Source organism: Giraffa tippelskirchi, chromosome 3 (genome assembly GCF_054371585.1).
Source record: "Giraffa tippelskirchi isolate mGirTip1 chromosome 3, T2T-mGirTip1v1.2.pri, whole genome shotgun sequence".
Classification (NCBI taxonomy): Eukaryota; Metazoa; Chordata; class Mammalia; order Artiodactyla; family Giraffidae; genus Giraffa; species Giraffa tippelskirchi.
Genome location: NC_137277.1, coordinates 113,152,420 through 113,164,439, shown reverse-complemented (window position 1 = coordinate 113,164,439; position 12,020 = coordinate 113,152,420). Strand labels below are relative to the sequence as shown.

The 12,020-nt window shown below is 46.0% G+C and overlaps 2 protein-coding genes across 6 annotated transcripts in view; one reads left to right on the top strand and one right to left on the bottom strand.

Annotated features, from left to right (window-relative positions):
• ZEB2 (zinc finger E-box binding homeobox 2) overlaps positions 1-4,570 on the bottom strand; it is a 130,801-nt gene extending 126,231 nt beyond the window's left edge. For 2 of the 5 annotated variants that reach the window (XM_081581716.1, XM_081581717.1), the window contains exons 1-2: positions 4,351-4,570; positions 1,698-1,839 (exon numbers count right to left, since the gene is read on the bottom strand). In XM_081581716.1, the coding sequence (XP_081437842.1) occupies positions 1,698-1,770 (73 nt within the window). In that variant the 5' untranslated portion in view covers positions 1,771-1,839; positions 4,351-4,570. Of the gene's footprint in view, positions 1-1,164; positions 1,246-1,697; positions 1,840-4,350 lie in introns of those variants that run through there. The other 3 variants (XM_081581719.1, XM_081581718.1, XM_081581720.1) reach the window with 3 other exon arrangements.
• On the top strand, positions 2,631-6,047 carry LOC145542605 (uncharacterized). The gene is made up of 3 exons (XM_081581722.1): positions 2,631-3,009; positions 4,371-4,521; positions 4,626-6,047. The coding sequence occupies exons 1-3, from the start codon at positions 2,899-2,901 to the stop codon at positions 4,679-4,681; spliced, it is 318 nt and encodes a 105-aa protein (XP_081437848.1). The 5' UTR covers positions 2,631-2,898; the 3' UTR covers positions 4,682-6,047.
• Positions 6,048-12,020: the final 5,973 nt, after the last annotated feature.

The following is a 12,020-nucleotide window of genomic DNA, read 5'->3' as shown; positions in this document are numbered from 1 at the left end:
ACTTAAAAAGAGGCAGCCTGAACTGGGTATTGGGGAAGCAGCTTGGTATATATTATTGTACTTGTTTTTTTGTAATACTAAGCCAAGCAAATAGATCAAAGGCAGCACAAAGGGAGAAGGCAGGATAACATAACGAACAGTTTCTGACTAAAATTCCTCTATCACTCCCCCATATGGCTCGACACCTCCACCACAACAAGCAAAAGACACACACACACACACACGCACACACGCGCGCACACATGAAACCTAGAGAGACAGAGACACAGAGAAGCATCATTTGTCTCTAATCAAAATTCCCTCGTCTTTGTGTTTTCTCCTTCCAGCGCCCCTCACCGCGCCCCCAGCCGCCCCCTCCCGCGCCGCGCAGCTCGGGGGCAGGCCGGGGGCGCACAATTGTCTTCTCTGGAGGAAAGTTGTTCCAAGTGGGCCCCGGCGGTCCCCGCGAGGCGCGGGCTGGGTTCGCGGAAGACCTGAGGCCGGGGCCGGCGCCGCGTCCCCGCGTCCAGCTCGGGAGCGTCGACGCGGCCCCGCGCCGGGTGATCGGGCTGAGACCGAGGGGAGCGAGAAGTTTCCTCTCCCAGTCTGAGCTGGCGCTAGTTCGCTTGTTGGTTTTGGGGGGTTGGTTTTTCTTTTTCAACTCAGTATCCTCCGTCAGCTACCGCCCGGCACCCTCTCCGGTCCCCAGTTCTCTCCCCTCCCCCAGGCGCCTTCTGCGCTCTTGCCAATCACTTTTCTCTTTTATTCCCACGATTTTGTTTGGGGGTAATACCTAGGGGGTCTGTCTCTCGCGCGCGCTCTCTCTTCCTCTCTGTCCCGCTCTCACTCTGCGCCTTCCCTGACTCTTTCTAAGATGGACCTACGGAGCTGTCACACCTTTGATCCCCCACCTCTGCTCTGCGTGTCCCCCTTGCACCCCCATCTCCTTCCTCCTTCTCGACTCAGCCTGGATAACGGACTCCTCCTGACCATGTCGAAACTGCCCAGAAAAGTCTCCCCGCGCTCCGGGACTCCGCCAGCCCCCCGCGTGGGGCCAGAGCTCGCTGGAGAGGAACCACCCGCCCCCGCGCCCGCACGGACCCCGCGCGGGGCCGGCCGAGACCCTCCCACCCCGGGGTCCCGGCGCGCTTGGCCCGCCGGGCCCCGCTGCCCGCGAACCGTTACTTGGCGTGCGGAGAGGCGGCCCGGCGACTCCGGCAAGAAACTTTCAGCCTGGCGGAGGCACAGCCCCGGGGCCCCTCTCCCGCCCTCGCAGTCCCTCCGCCACCCCCGCCCCCACCCCGGGATCCTGCGCGACCCGGTGCCCAGGCCCCCCGCCCTGCCCTCGCCGGACGCTCCCGCAGCTCGGCCGGGGAGCCGGCGGGCCGGGCAGTCACGGAGCGGGAGGCGGAGGCGGAGGGAGGGCGGAGGCGGGGGCGCAGGGGGCGGCGGAGGTGGGGGCGCTGGGCCCCGGCCGGACCCCAGCGCTCGGAGCCCCTCGGCGCCCGACGCTCACTTTGCCCGGCACTTCCCCAACTCCCCACTGTCCAGCCGCCGCGCGCGCCGGGCTCCGGCGCCGGCCGCGGAGGGAGGCTCGCCCGCGAGCCCTGGGCGCCGCCGCCGCCGCCGCCTCGGTTCCTTTTCCCTCTCCCCCTCCTTCTCCCCGGGTCTGGAGCCGCAGAGTGGCCCGGAAAAGTTTGGTTCGGGCCGCTTCTTACCGTTTTTCCTCCTGGGATTGGCTTGTTTGCGTCTCTTGCACCGGGGGCCATCCGCCATGATCGGCTGCTTCATTGATAAGAGCGGATCAGATGGCAGTTCGCATGGACTCGGCGCCCTGCTTCGGCAGCACGCAGGCTCGATCTAGCAACCAAACACAGCGACAATGTGGGCATCGCCCGCGCCCATTGAAACGCGCGCGGGCCGCCCAGGGGAGCCGGGCCAGGGCCCGGGCGAGCACCCATCCGCGCCCCCCAACGCCAAAGCGAAACTTCGGCGGCCCCCTCCCCGCCCCCCGCCCCCAGCCTTGGCCCCGAGGCGCTTTGTGTTTGTTACTGTTTGGTGTGTTGCACCCGCGAGGGGATCAGAGAGACAAGAATTACATCTTCAAAATGAGTCATAACTCCTGACCGTATGAGGGAATGCACACGGCGGTACAGTAAGGCTGCTTGACTCAGGGCTAGGCGGACCCTTTCCTCCGAAAAGTCCTCAGCCCGGCTCGGCAACTTGGGGTGAGACGAAGCTTCCTTTAGCTCTCATCTTGTCTCACCACCCCCCACCCCATTCCCCAGAGGAAGCAAGCAAACAAACAAACAAACAACGCGAAACAACCCCCGATGAAGCACACTCGGGCAAATTGATAATAGTAATTACAGGAAACCCACTCGCCCCGCGTCCCATCCCCTCCCCTTTCGGAGTTTATCGAGACACTGTCTCTTCCTCCCCCCCACACCCCCGCCCCCAAATTAGGATTTCCCGTTTCACGCCGCAATAAGAAATATAATTATAAGCCTCTTTGGACACTGTCCCTCCCCCCCCCCGCCGCCACCTTCTCCACTTTGACAATATTTACTTAAGTATTTCCCCCCACCTCACTCACACACATGCTCCCCCACACTGGTTCCCTTAAATAGTTCCAGTAGAAAATTGTTTTTTCCCCTCAAGAAAGGAAAGAGAAAGTCCAACCGCTACGACAATACTTTTCAGCCCTACTGAATGATCGTATCCTTTCTGGCTTCGAAACTTTTGTACCTAAAAATCGAGAGAGGCGCTGCATTTTTTCAGCTGAAACTGTCAAAACTTGGAGAAGGGGAACCTCGGAGGCAGGCAGGAGAGGAGGAGAATCCCGAAACTCGATGGAGGTTGGGAAGATGCTGTGCCTCGAGGATTAGTTTAAACAGGGGGCTATAAAAGATGTAACAGATGCAAACTGTAACACAAGGGCCATTAACCCTTTCTCTGCGGAGTACACTCGGTCCCCACGCCCCGCACCTATTGTCTCCTGTGCTAGAAGCTTTGCGGAAAACCTGGAAAGTGAGTATCAGTTTCCACACATTTGCTGAGAGGGGTGGGGGGGGCGTAGAGAGAAGGGGAAGTAGATGATTTAGAAAGCACCTTGAATTTAACCTAGGCATAGTGGCAGCCTTTTAAGTTTGACACATTTTGTCATGTCTTGGCTCTCCTGTAGATTTGAAATTGTTGGGGAAAATCCTGAAATACAGAAATGGACACACAAGTGTCTGGGATGAAACAGCTGGCCTGTCTGTATTCCTGCTGAGACTTACACACAATTGCATATAAATACATGTTTAATAAAGTAAGCTGCTAGTTTTATGAGCATGTGTGTGTGAGGGACAGACAGGGCATTTGTGCTGTAAACTTTATCTTTGCCTGTTATTTCTAACTCTGGAGTTAGTAATCTTACCTTCATCATTATAGGGGGAGCATGTAAAATATGTAAGTAGGTGGGAGACACACACATTCATGTTAACCGGGATCAGCCCTGTTCCTGGGAACTCCTGCTATCTCGACTTTTCAGTGCCAAAGTATGGAATGGGATATTTGAGTGCATGTATCTTCTGTCTCTATATGACTTTGCCATTGGAAATACAATTTCAAAAGTTATCCTTAATTTAAAACCCTAACATCTTGACGGCAGTTTTCTTCCCAGCTGTAGTGAGCCCCCCCCCTTTGGTAAACGACTCAAGTTCCATGAGGACTTTCACTTCTTTATTTATCATCACAGAAGTGAGGTGTTACTTCACATACATACACACACAAAGAATGAAATAAAGAAATGAAACTCGCTAAGCAGACAAAAACAGGCAACTTTCTACTTAGAAAACAGCCTTCTTGGGTGGGAAAGGTTGGACTGCCATATCTAAGAGAAAGACTTGCTCCCGAATTTGGTAGGTTTGTATCCATCAAGTTTTGTAATTATTAACAGGTATTTCCCAAGTTTTAATTGCTGAATACAATGAATTGGAACTAGACGTGAAAATAGAGCAAAATTTCTCCCCTCGAAGAGTTTTTATTCCAACCATACAGTTCTCAATAAAACTTTTCCAAGGCTGGGTAGTAAAAGGCACCTTTGGTTACCTGAATGGACAGGTACAGGGCAAATTATTTGGGGGAGGAAAAAAGGGGGAGAAAAAGAAGGAGAGAGACAGAGGGAGTGCGAGAAAAATCGAAGTCACTCTTGGGAAAAGCTTGCCATAAAGGAGCTAAACCCACCTGAAATTCCTACCCACAGACACTCCTTCTCACTTTAGACTCACATCCCCACTTAAAAGGAGAAAATCATAAAAGGAAGGTGGGGGGGTGACCATGCCAAAAAGGAATAAAAAGAGAGAAAAGGGGGGAAAAAAAACCTACCTGCGAAGTCTTGTTTGTAGTTTTGGCCAGAAATGGTGAGAAGAAAAAGCATGAAGAAGCCGCGAAGTGTGGGGGAGAAAAAGGTGGAAGCGAAGAAACAGCTCCCGGAGCAAACTGTACAAAACCTCGCCAAGAGTGTCTGGAGGCAGGACCGTTATTCCTGCGGAGCAGGTTAGAACTGATCTCTTTCGGCCACTCCAGGAAACACAAACCTGGGGACGGACTGACGTGTTACGCCTCTTCTAATGACATTTTTTTCTTTTTCTTTTCTGTAGGAGAGAGAGAGACCCTGAAACACGCGCCACCTATCTTTGTGGGGAGGGATAATTGAAGCGCCCTGAGCGTGAGCATCATGTGAAAACGTGATCGCCAAGTTTCTCTCTGGGAAAGGATCTGGGATAGATTATACCTTGAAGTCTCCGCAAACGCTTTAGTGGAAGAAATGAAATTCCACCTCCCTCCCTTCCTCTCTCCCTCCCTCTCGCCTCCCTCCCTCCCTCCCTCTCTTCTCCACGCCCCCCCCCCCCCCCCCCGTCAAGCCTTTGGCATCATTATCCTCATCACTAAATCCTACAGAGTACAGGGCGGAAAACGGTGCACACCATTCACAGAACTGGAGAACTCTAAGGGGCGAAAGTTAAAGGGAAAGATCCCGGTTCCTCAATCCACATCGCCTCTTCTTATACAGATATCTCTAATAACCAGATTTGAGATGCACATTAAGTTGTGTGGATTTCTCAGCACGGTTTCTGGAACTAAATTTTTTGCCCTTTCTCATATTATTATTATTATTATTTTCTTTCAAGATGCCACAGCCAGAGGGGGAAAAATTGCTGTATGTGAGCTGCATTTTAGGGCATGTGTGTTGGGGTGTGTGTGTATGATGAATTTCTGGATTGGATCCCAATACTAAAAAGTGGTTTGGCATTTTTAAAAAGGGTCTCTAAGTAAATTAACATAGAGCGCTGAGTTGACCGATCTCTGAATCTGTCTACATCTCAAGGAGACCTCACTACAAAGTGAGGGAGTGTGTGGAGGGAGGCAGGAGGAAAAGGAGAAAGGCCATAGAGGAATTTAGCAGGGAAGGAAGAGCACGATATTAAACGGCATGAGGTCTAAGTTTTGGAGTACATAGTTTTTGATATTGCAATTAAAGTAAAATTAAAAAGAAAAGACTCCACCTTTGCTCTGAAGGGATTGGTTATGTAAATATGGAAGGGATTTCCTGGAGAATACAGCTTTCTACTGTATGGTTAATTAAATAATCACTCAAAAGCTTCCAACGTGACGCTTCTGTCGTAATCCAATCAGGTTACATAGGTCCTAAACAAGAAAGATATTTTCCACATCTGGAAGTCAGCAATTTAGCAAGTACTGCACATTATTAACCAATTCAGAGCCTACTTCCCAGGGGAATTTTTTTTGAAGTTTAAGTGTTCTTAACCAATGCTCTGCTGTTTTGTTAATCAAAAAGCTGGTTTACACTGCACATAATTGGAACTAATATAGAAGTAAATAAAGACAGCCAAATTTGAGGATGCTGAGCACAGGCATTTATCGAAAAGGAAGAAATCTCTTAGCCTCCAGTGGTTCAGGCTCAATTTCTTAAAGAACTGTGAAGCTTTTTTTTTTTTTTTTTTTTTAAAGAGTGAAAGTGCTTGAGAACCTCAGAGCACAAATAAACTTTCAGTCCCACAGTCTTTGGACTTCTTTGCAAAGGTAAAGGTGGAGGTGTCAAGAGGACTGAAGGACAGCCTCATGCCATTTTTTTCTGCTTTAATATTGTTAATATGTTACAGCCCCCTGTTTTCAGTCTGATGAAATCTGAAACAAATAATACCCTGATCCAACACTAGACTTTTACTCACATTAAGATAAACTGCTTTGAACTGTACTTTGAATGTGTGCCTAAAGCAAGACTTTGAATGCAAGAGTCACTGGCAATGGCACTCAAGGGGGGGGGAAAGCCACCACTTGGTTTGCCACATCCACACTCCCAGAGGTGCACAGCCTTGTATTTTGTATGTTAATTGGGGAGGGGGCAATAGCCACCCAGCACGACCACAACCAATACTTACTTTAGGATGTGAGGAAGTAAATTTTCACAGTTGATTACAGACTCACCTCTTTGCTACCTTAAGCATTTATTACAATGCGAATCATCTCCCCCACCCCACTCAGATAGTTTATTTGTAGAGGAGCATTTGAGATCACCAGCCTAAAATTTAATAATAAAAAAAGAAAATTAAAGATTTTCACCATGGGTCAGGCACATTCTCAGTTTTATGCTTTACATTTCTTTAATATTCCTATCTCTATAAATATATGACTTATCAGGTTTCTCCTCTGAGATTTACTTCTATTATTAATATCCTTGTTTAAAATTCCCACTTTCCCCTACCTTTTAATTTAAAAAAAAAATCGAGTCTAGCTTTCTCTAGAAGTTTGCTTTTCAGCGTTTTCTCTCCCATTTCCAGAACAAAGGTGTTCCTAGCATGGAATAATTCCAGGTAAGACTCCACCTGAGGACTCCAGGTTGCCATTGGAGCTTACAGCCCAGACATACACTCAGTGGTAAACCTCAGGTCAAAGTATCCAATCAAACGGCTAACAAATCACTTGTTTTTATTATGTATATTAATGTCAGGTTACTTAAGATCTGACTTAAAAAAAAAAAGACAAGTATTTCCATTAAAAACAGCTAATCATCTGATTACTCTGGATTCAGTAATTGTTCAAGTGGCAGGAGACAGCCCCAACACTTAGCACTGGTAGTTCCGACGTGCAAGTATTTGAATTGGGGTAAAAAAAAGCAATCTTTCAGGTTCCCATCAAGGTGGATATTTGGACGGTGGCACGCGAAGCGTCCCCACGAGGGGTGAGCGCGCCGGTGGGTTGCCCTCCTCCCCTGCCTGGCACGCCCCCGACACTCCCCTCCCCATTTGACCAAGAGAGTTCCCACAAGAGCAGAGGCGGTGGGATCGGAGGAAGCCGGGATATAAATTTGTTCCGAACACTCCCTTAGTCCGAAGGCCAGGTCGGGGACAATGGGGATCGTGGGATCAGCAGGATGCTGGAGCGCAGGACGCAGGGAAAAGTCGAGAGAGGACTAGGAACTGCTAGCTTTCGGCTCCTCACACAGCAAAGCAAGTCCTGCAGATGAATCGCTCCTTCCTGGGCTTTCTTCCCCATTAATAATCTATTTCGAGATTAGCGCAGACCAAGGGGATTAAAACAACAGATACACGTAAATGTGAAATAATATTGCAATGGACGTGGACGAGAGAAAAATAATTCTTTAGGGTTTCTTTGAGTAAAACAAACTGCCTCCCTCAGAATTCCCTCCACCCAGGCAGCATGTGAAGATGCACTTTTGTTTTCCAATTCCCTCCAGCCAGGACCTGGTGCCTGTCCCCCTATTCACCTCTCAGTCTGTCAATTTCCTTAACTCTCACAGCCGCTCCCCTTTTCTCCCCTGCCCCCAGCTCCCCTCGCCGGCCCAGATGCCCGAAGAGATACAGTGTTTCTGCCCCTGAACACACAGGCTGTAGCAGAAATTCGAATTTGGCCATAGCTAATGATTTTTTTTTTTTAAAGCAAATTCTGTTTATTTTGTACCATGTGGAGAAAAAAAAAAGGAACCTATTCTCTTTTTCAAACGGAATTGATCTTTCATCCAGAGGAATTATTTCGACTGTGGTGTTACACAGGAGGTGGGCAACTTCTTCTAGAGTTCCAAGGAAAGGGTGATAAGGGGGACCCCTGCAATGGGGGTGTGTTGAGGGGGGGCGGCAGGGGTCCAAGCCAAGTCAAACGGTTTTCTCACGTGCGAACTCGCAGTCCAATCCATTCGGAGTTGAGCCTAGGATAGGAGGGGAAAGTCTATTAAAAAAAAAAAAAAGTCAGGAGCATCTCTCTGAGAAGCCCTTTCAAACAAAATCAAAACAGGACCAGAGAATCTCAGACCGTCTCTAACATCCCTGCTGCGAGGCCCGCGGGCTCTGGAATCTCGCACGTCACCTGGCCCCAGCAGGGCGGCCAGCTGAGCGGTTCATTTTATTTTTTTATTTTTTGAAGTTAAGGCTGAATCTCGGCTTCAGTGCTTTTTTTTGCCGGCGTCTCCACTGACAGGAACCAGCAAACTTCAGGACTCAAATAAGCGTCTTAATTTATTGATGCAAAACAGGTCTGCTGGTCGCCCCCCAGTTCTCCGCGATCTCTGTCCCCCACGCCCCCAGCTTCGGTCCCTTCATTTGATCCCAGGGTAAGGCCCCCGCAGTACAGGCGGAGGAGCACGTGGGAGGGGGGTTCTGCCCCCGCCCGCCCAGGAACCCCGCGACCCCCGCCCCGCGGCCGGGTCAGCTGACCTGGCTCGCTGGCCGGCTCCCCGCCCGCCGCCTTGTTTCCGGTCCCCGGGGTCCGCTAGCTGCGCGCGGAGCGGGAGCGGCCGCGGCCGGGAGGTGATGCTGGGGGCTGATTACCATGAGAAAGGCTGTGCCTGGAAAAGCCTCCTCCACGCGACTGTCAATCTCACTAAGGGGTGGGAGGGGGGACGGAAAGGGCCCTGTAGGAGTCACCAGAAAACTTGGAGTAAGTTGGATGCGACGCAGGCCCGAGGAGGTGGCTTTCGCCTCAACTTGGAAGGCTGTGGCGTTAAGGGCGCGGACGCCAGCAGCCTCGCCTGGGAATTGAAAAACCCCGAATCCTTTCTTCCCTTCTTTGCTCCCTCTTGCCATCCTTTCAGCCCTCCCTGCCCTTTATCCTTGTCTTCTTGAAATTCTTTCCCAATTGCATTTCCTACGTTATCCTTTCTATCTATCTCCCTTTTGCAATCCCTTGTTTTGTTTCTTAAGATCTCCTTTCTCGCTCTGATTCTTTTCTGCCTCCTTTATGTGTCCAGATTTATCATTTCGTTTTGAAAACAGTGTTTCGTATGTAATTAATCTACCAGCAGGAGGTCAGGGACACCCTGACTAAAATAACTCCCTGGGTCATCACAGGACAAGTTCCCCAGGTGTCAGTGAAAAGTAAAAGAATAATAGTGATAGTAATAAAATAAATATAAATCTATATCTCTGTAATCATAATGGCTCCTTATCCTGAATTACCATATCAGCTCAAATTGACTTCTTTTTTTTCTTAAAAGATAGGATCTTCCTGGAAGAAAAATGAATAATACTTGATATAGGGAAATTCTTTAGCTTTAAAGCAATGTGAAAAAATTTCTCATTTATGGTGATATTTTAGCAGTGCTTAACAGACTTTAGAAATTACAATAGGTAATTTAAAGAAACTTAAGCTGTGCTTTTTCTTTTAATGACTGTTTGGAAAGTGTAAAAAATTTCTAAAGCACCCCTGCCTTTCAGGAATATTGATCAGTTCAGAGAAAAACATCATGTCCTGTATTTTGTACAGGCTAAGCAAATTCACAACTTCAGTTGCTGGGTTGTTTTCTTGGCCAGTTGCCCTATTGCCTAGCAAGTGAGTGAACATGGAGCTGTGTATGTCATGAATGTGGCTCTGGTTTTAGTTTTACTTATTTTTTTTCTGTCTTTCATTCATTTTGAGTATGTTGTTCTCCTATTAAAATTCAGTTTGCACTTGTTTGCAATTTGTTTACTTTGTTGGATTTTTAAAACTTGTTAGTAGTCAATTGAACATGTATATTAAACCCTTTTTAGGCCAAGAAAAATAAAGATGCATTAGAAAGATGCCTTTTATGCTTCATAATTATTAATTGACATTTTATGATGAATAATTAATCATTGGAATAATTTTGGTATCTCTGATCTGAACACATATTTGCATATCTAATGCTTAATTTTAACTGTGTGTTTTTAAAAAAATTCATTCTCTTAGGATGAAGAAACAAAATAACATTTTAATGTAAAATTTCTCTTCAACACTTGTAAAAGTTTACTTATTGAGTTGTACTATTCTTTCTAGATATCCATAAAACTTCTTAACACTTTGTAAATCATTTGTGTAGCAGTCATATACAAACATGTAACAGACTGCAATTAATTAGGAAAAACAATACTCTATGTAACCCTATGTAAAATCAAGTCACTCTCCTCCCCAAAGGAAGAGATGTGCACTAATTATGCACCATTTTTTCTTACTGGAATTTGGTTATTGAACTTTTTGGTTGTGTCTATTTACACAAGTCAAAAAGTGGAAATTGAGGTAATTGATAAATAATTCATACATGAATTTAAGATAATTTTTTATTTTTACTTAGTAACATACGGGTTGATTTGAAATTATTTTAAAATGATCAAGCAAGCCTATCCCTGATATTTTTATACCCTGTGTCAGTTGAAGTTCAAAGGCTATTTTGAGTACTAACCCTGCAGGTTAACCTGCGTGATTTCTGGCAAGCTACTAGAAATGTATATTCTTGTGGGTACACTAATAATATCTGTTCTTCTGAGTTTTATTAAGAATTAAAGTATTGTCTGAAACATCACCATAGTGTAACTTTATTATTATAATGAAAAGATTGAAAAAATAACATGGAACATATAGATCAATTGAAAACAATTAATTTTGACTGGTAAAAACAACTATTTCCCTTTTAGCATCATTCATCATTTTTCTGTTGAGAAATGAGTGCTGTGTTATTAAAGTGAAGAAATAAGATGAAAAGCATCATCAGATTTTTGGGTGGTTTACAGTTCTTTAGACCTCTTCAAAGAATGTGAAGCCACAGACATGAAGATAGTATATTTTATTCTGTTACTTAAGGAGTTAATTTATTGTGTTCAATATGATCATAGTTTGTTTATAAATATCAGATTTCTTTTAGTCCAAATGTATGAACTTGAAGTTTCTCATGTTCTTTAGTAACGTATTGTCTTTGACTGTAAGGGTTAAATATGCAGAAGCTCAGAAGCAGTCTTGAGTGAGACTTCTGAGAAGAAAGGGCAAACTTACAAATTCGGAGACCAGGAATTTGGCTGTCAGAGCACTGTTTGTTGTAAGATCATTCATAATGAACTGAGCATTTCCTTTTGGAATTGTAGTTATCCTGAGGTTTGTGCTAATTCTAAATACCTATAGTGGGGGACAAAATCAGTTTACTAATGGAAAATGAAATTCCTTAGTCTCTTAAACAAAGAATAGACCAGATTTTCTTTTTGACGCATAAGCTGAAAAATCAATGTAAATGCTAAAGGGAAAAAAACTACTGCGATAGTTAATCCTAATACTGACTTCTTGTTTTCCTTAAGATTCCCCAAAACACTTAAAGGGTCCCTTAATTGTTTCCTTTCTCAAAGGATCCATTCCATGCTTCTTTCACATCAAAACTACCAAAAGGGCCATTTGGACATCAGCCTAGGGACTTAGAGTGACCAGTACCTTTTTCTTTTTTTCCTTTGGAAAGGAAAATGGGACCAGAAACTATTTGCACCTACAGATTGTTTAGTGACCTGGAAATAACTTCATGATGCTTTGTGATCTTCTTTAATAGTCCTTGTTCTATTAAAAGATCAAATTATAAGTCTTGTTTGTTAGTTCTGATTTTGCATTGTTCTAAAAGTGATTTTTTTTTTTTTGCAGTCATGTTTCAGGTACTTAAATACAACAACCTTACTCTGAAAAATTATTCTCTACATGATAATCACAACTATGAAATAATAACAGCCAAGAGAGGAACCTGCTTTTCT

Coding starts and splice junctions, on each gene's coding strand:
- LOC145542605 (XM_081581722.1), top strand. CDS start 2,899: ATGCAAACTGTAACACAAGGGCCATTAACCCTTTCTCTGCGGAGTACA. Junction 3,010..4,370: donor CTTTGCGGAAAACCTGGAAA/GTGAGTATCAGT, acceptor TCTTGTTTGTAG/TTTTGGCCAGAAATGGTGAG. Junction 4,522..4,625: donor CCGTTATTCCTGCGGAGCAG/GTTAGAACTGAT, acceptor TCTTTTCTGTAG/GAGAGAGAGAGACCCTGAAA.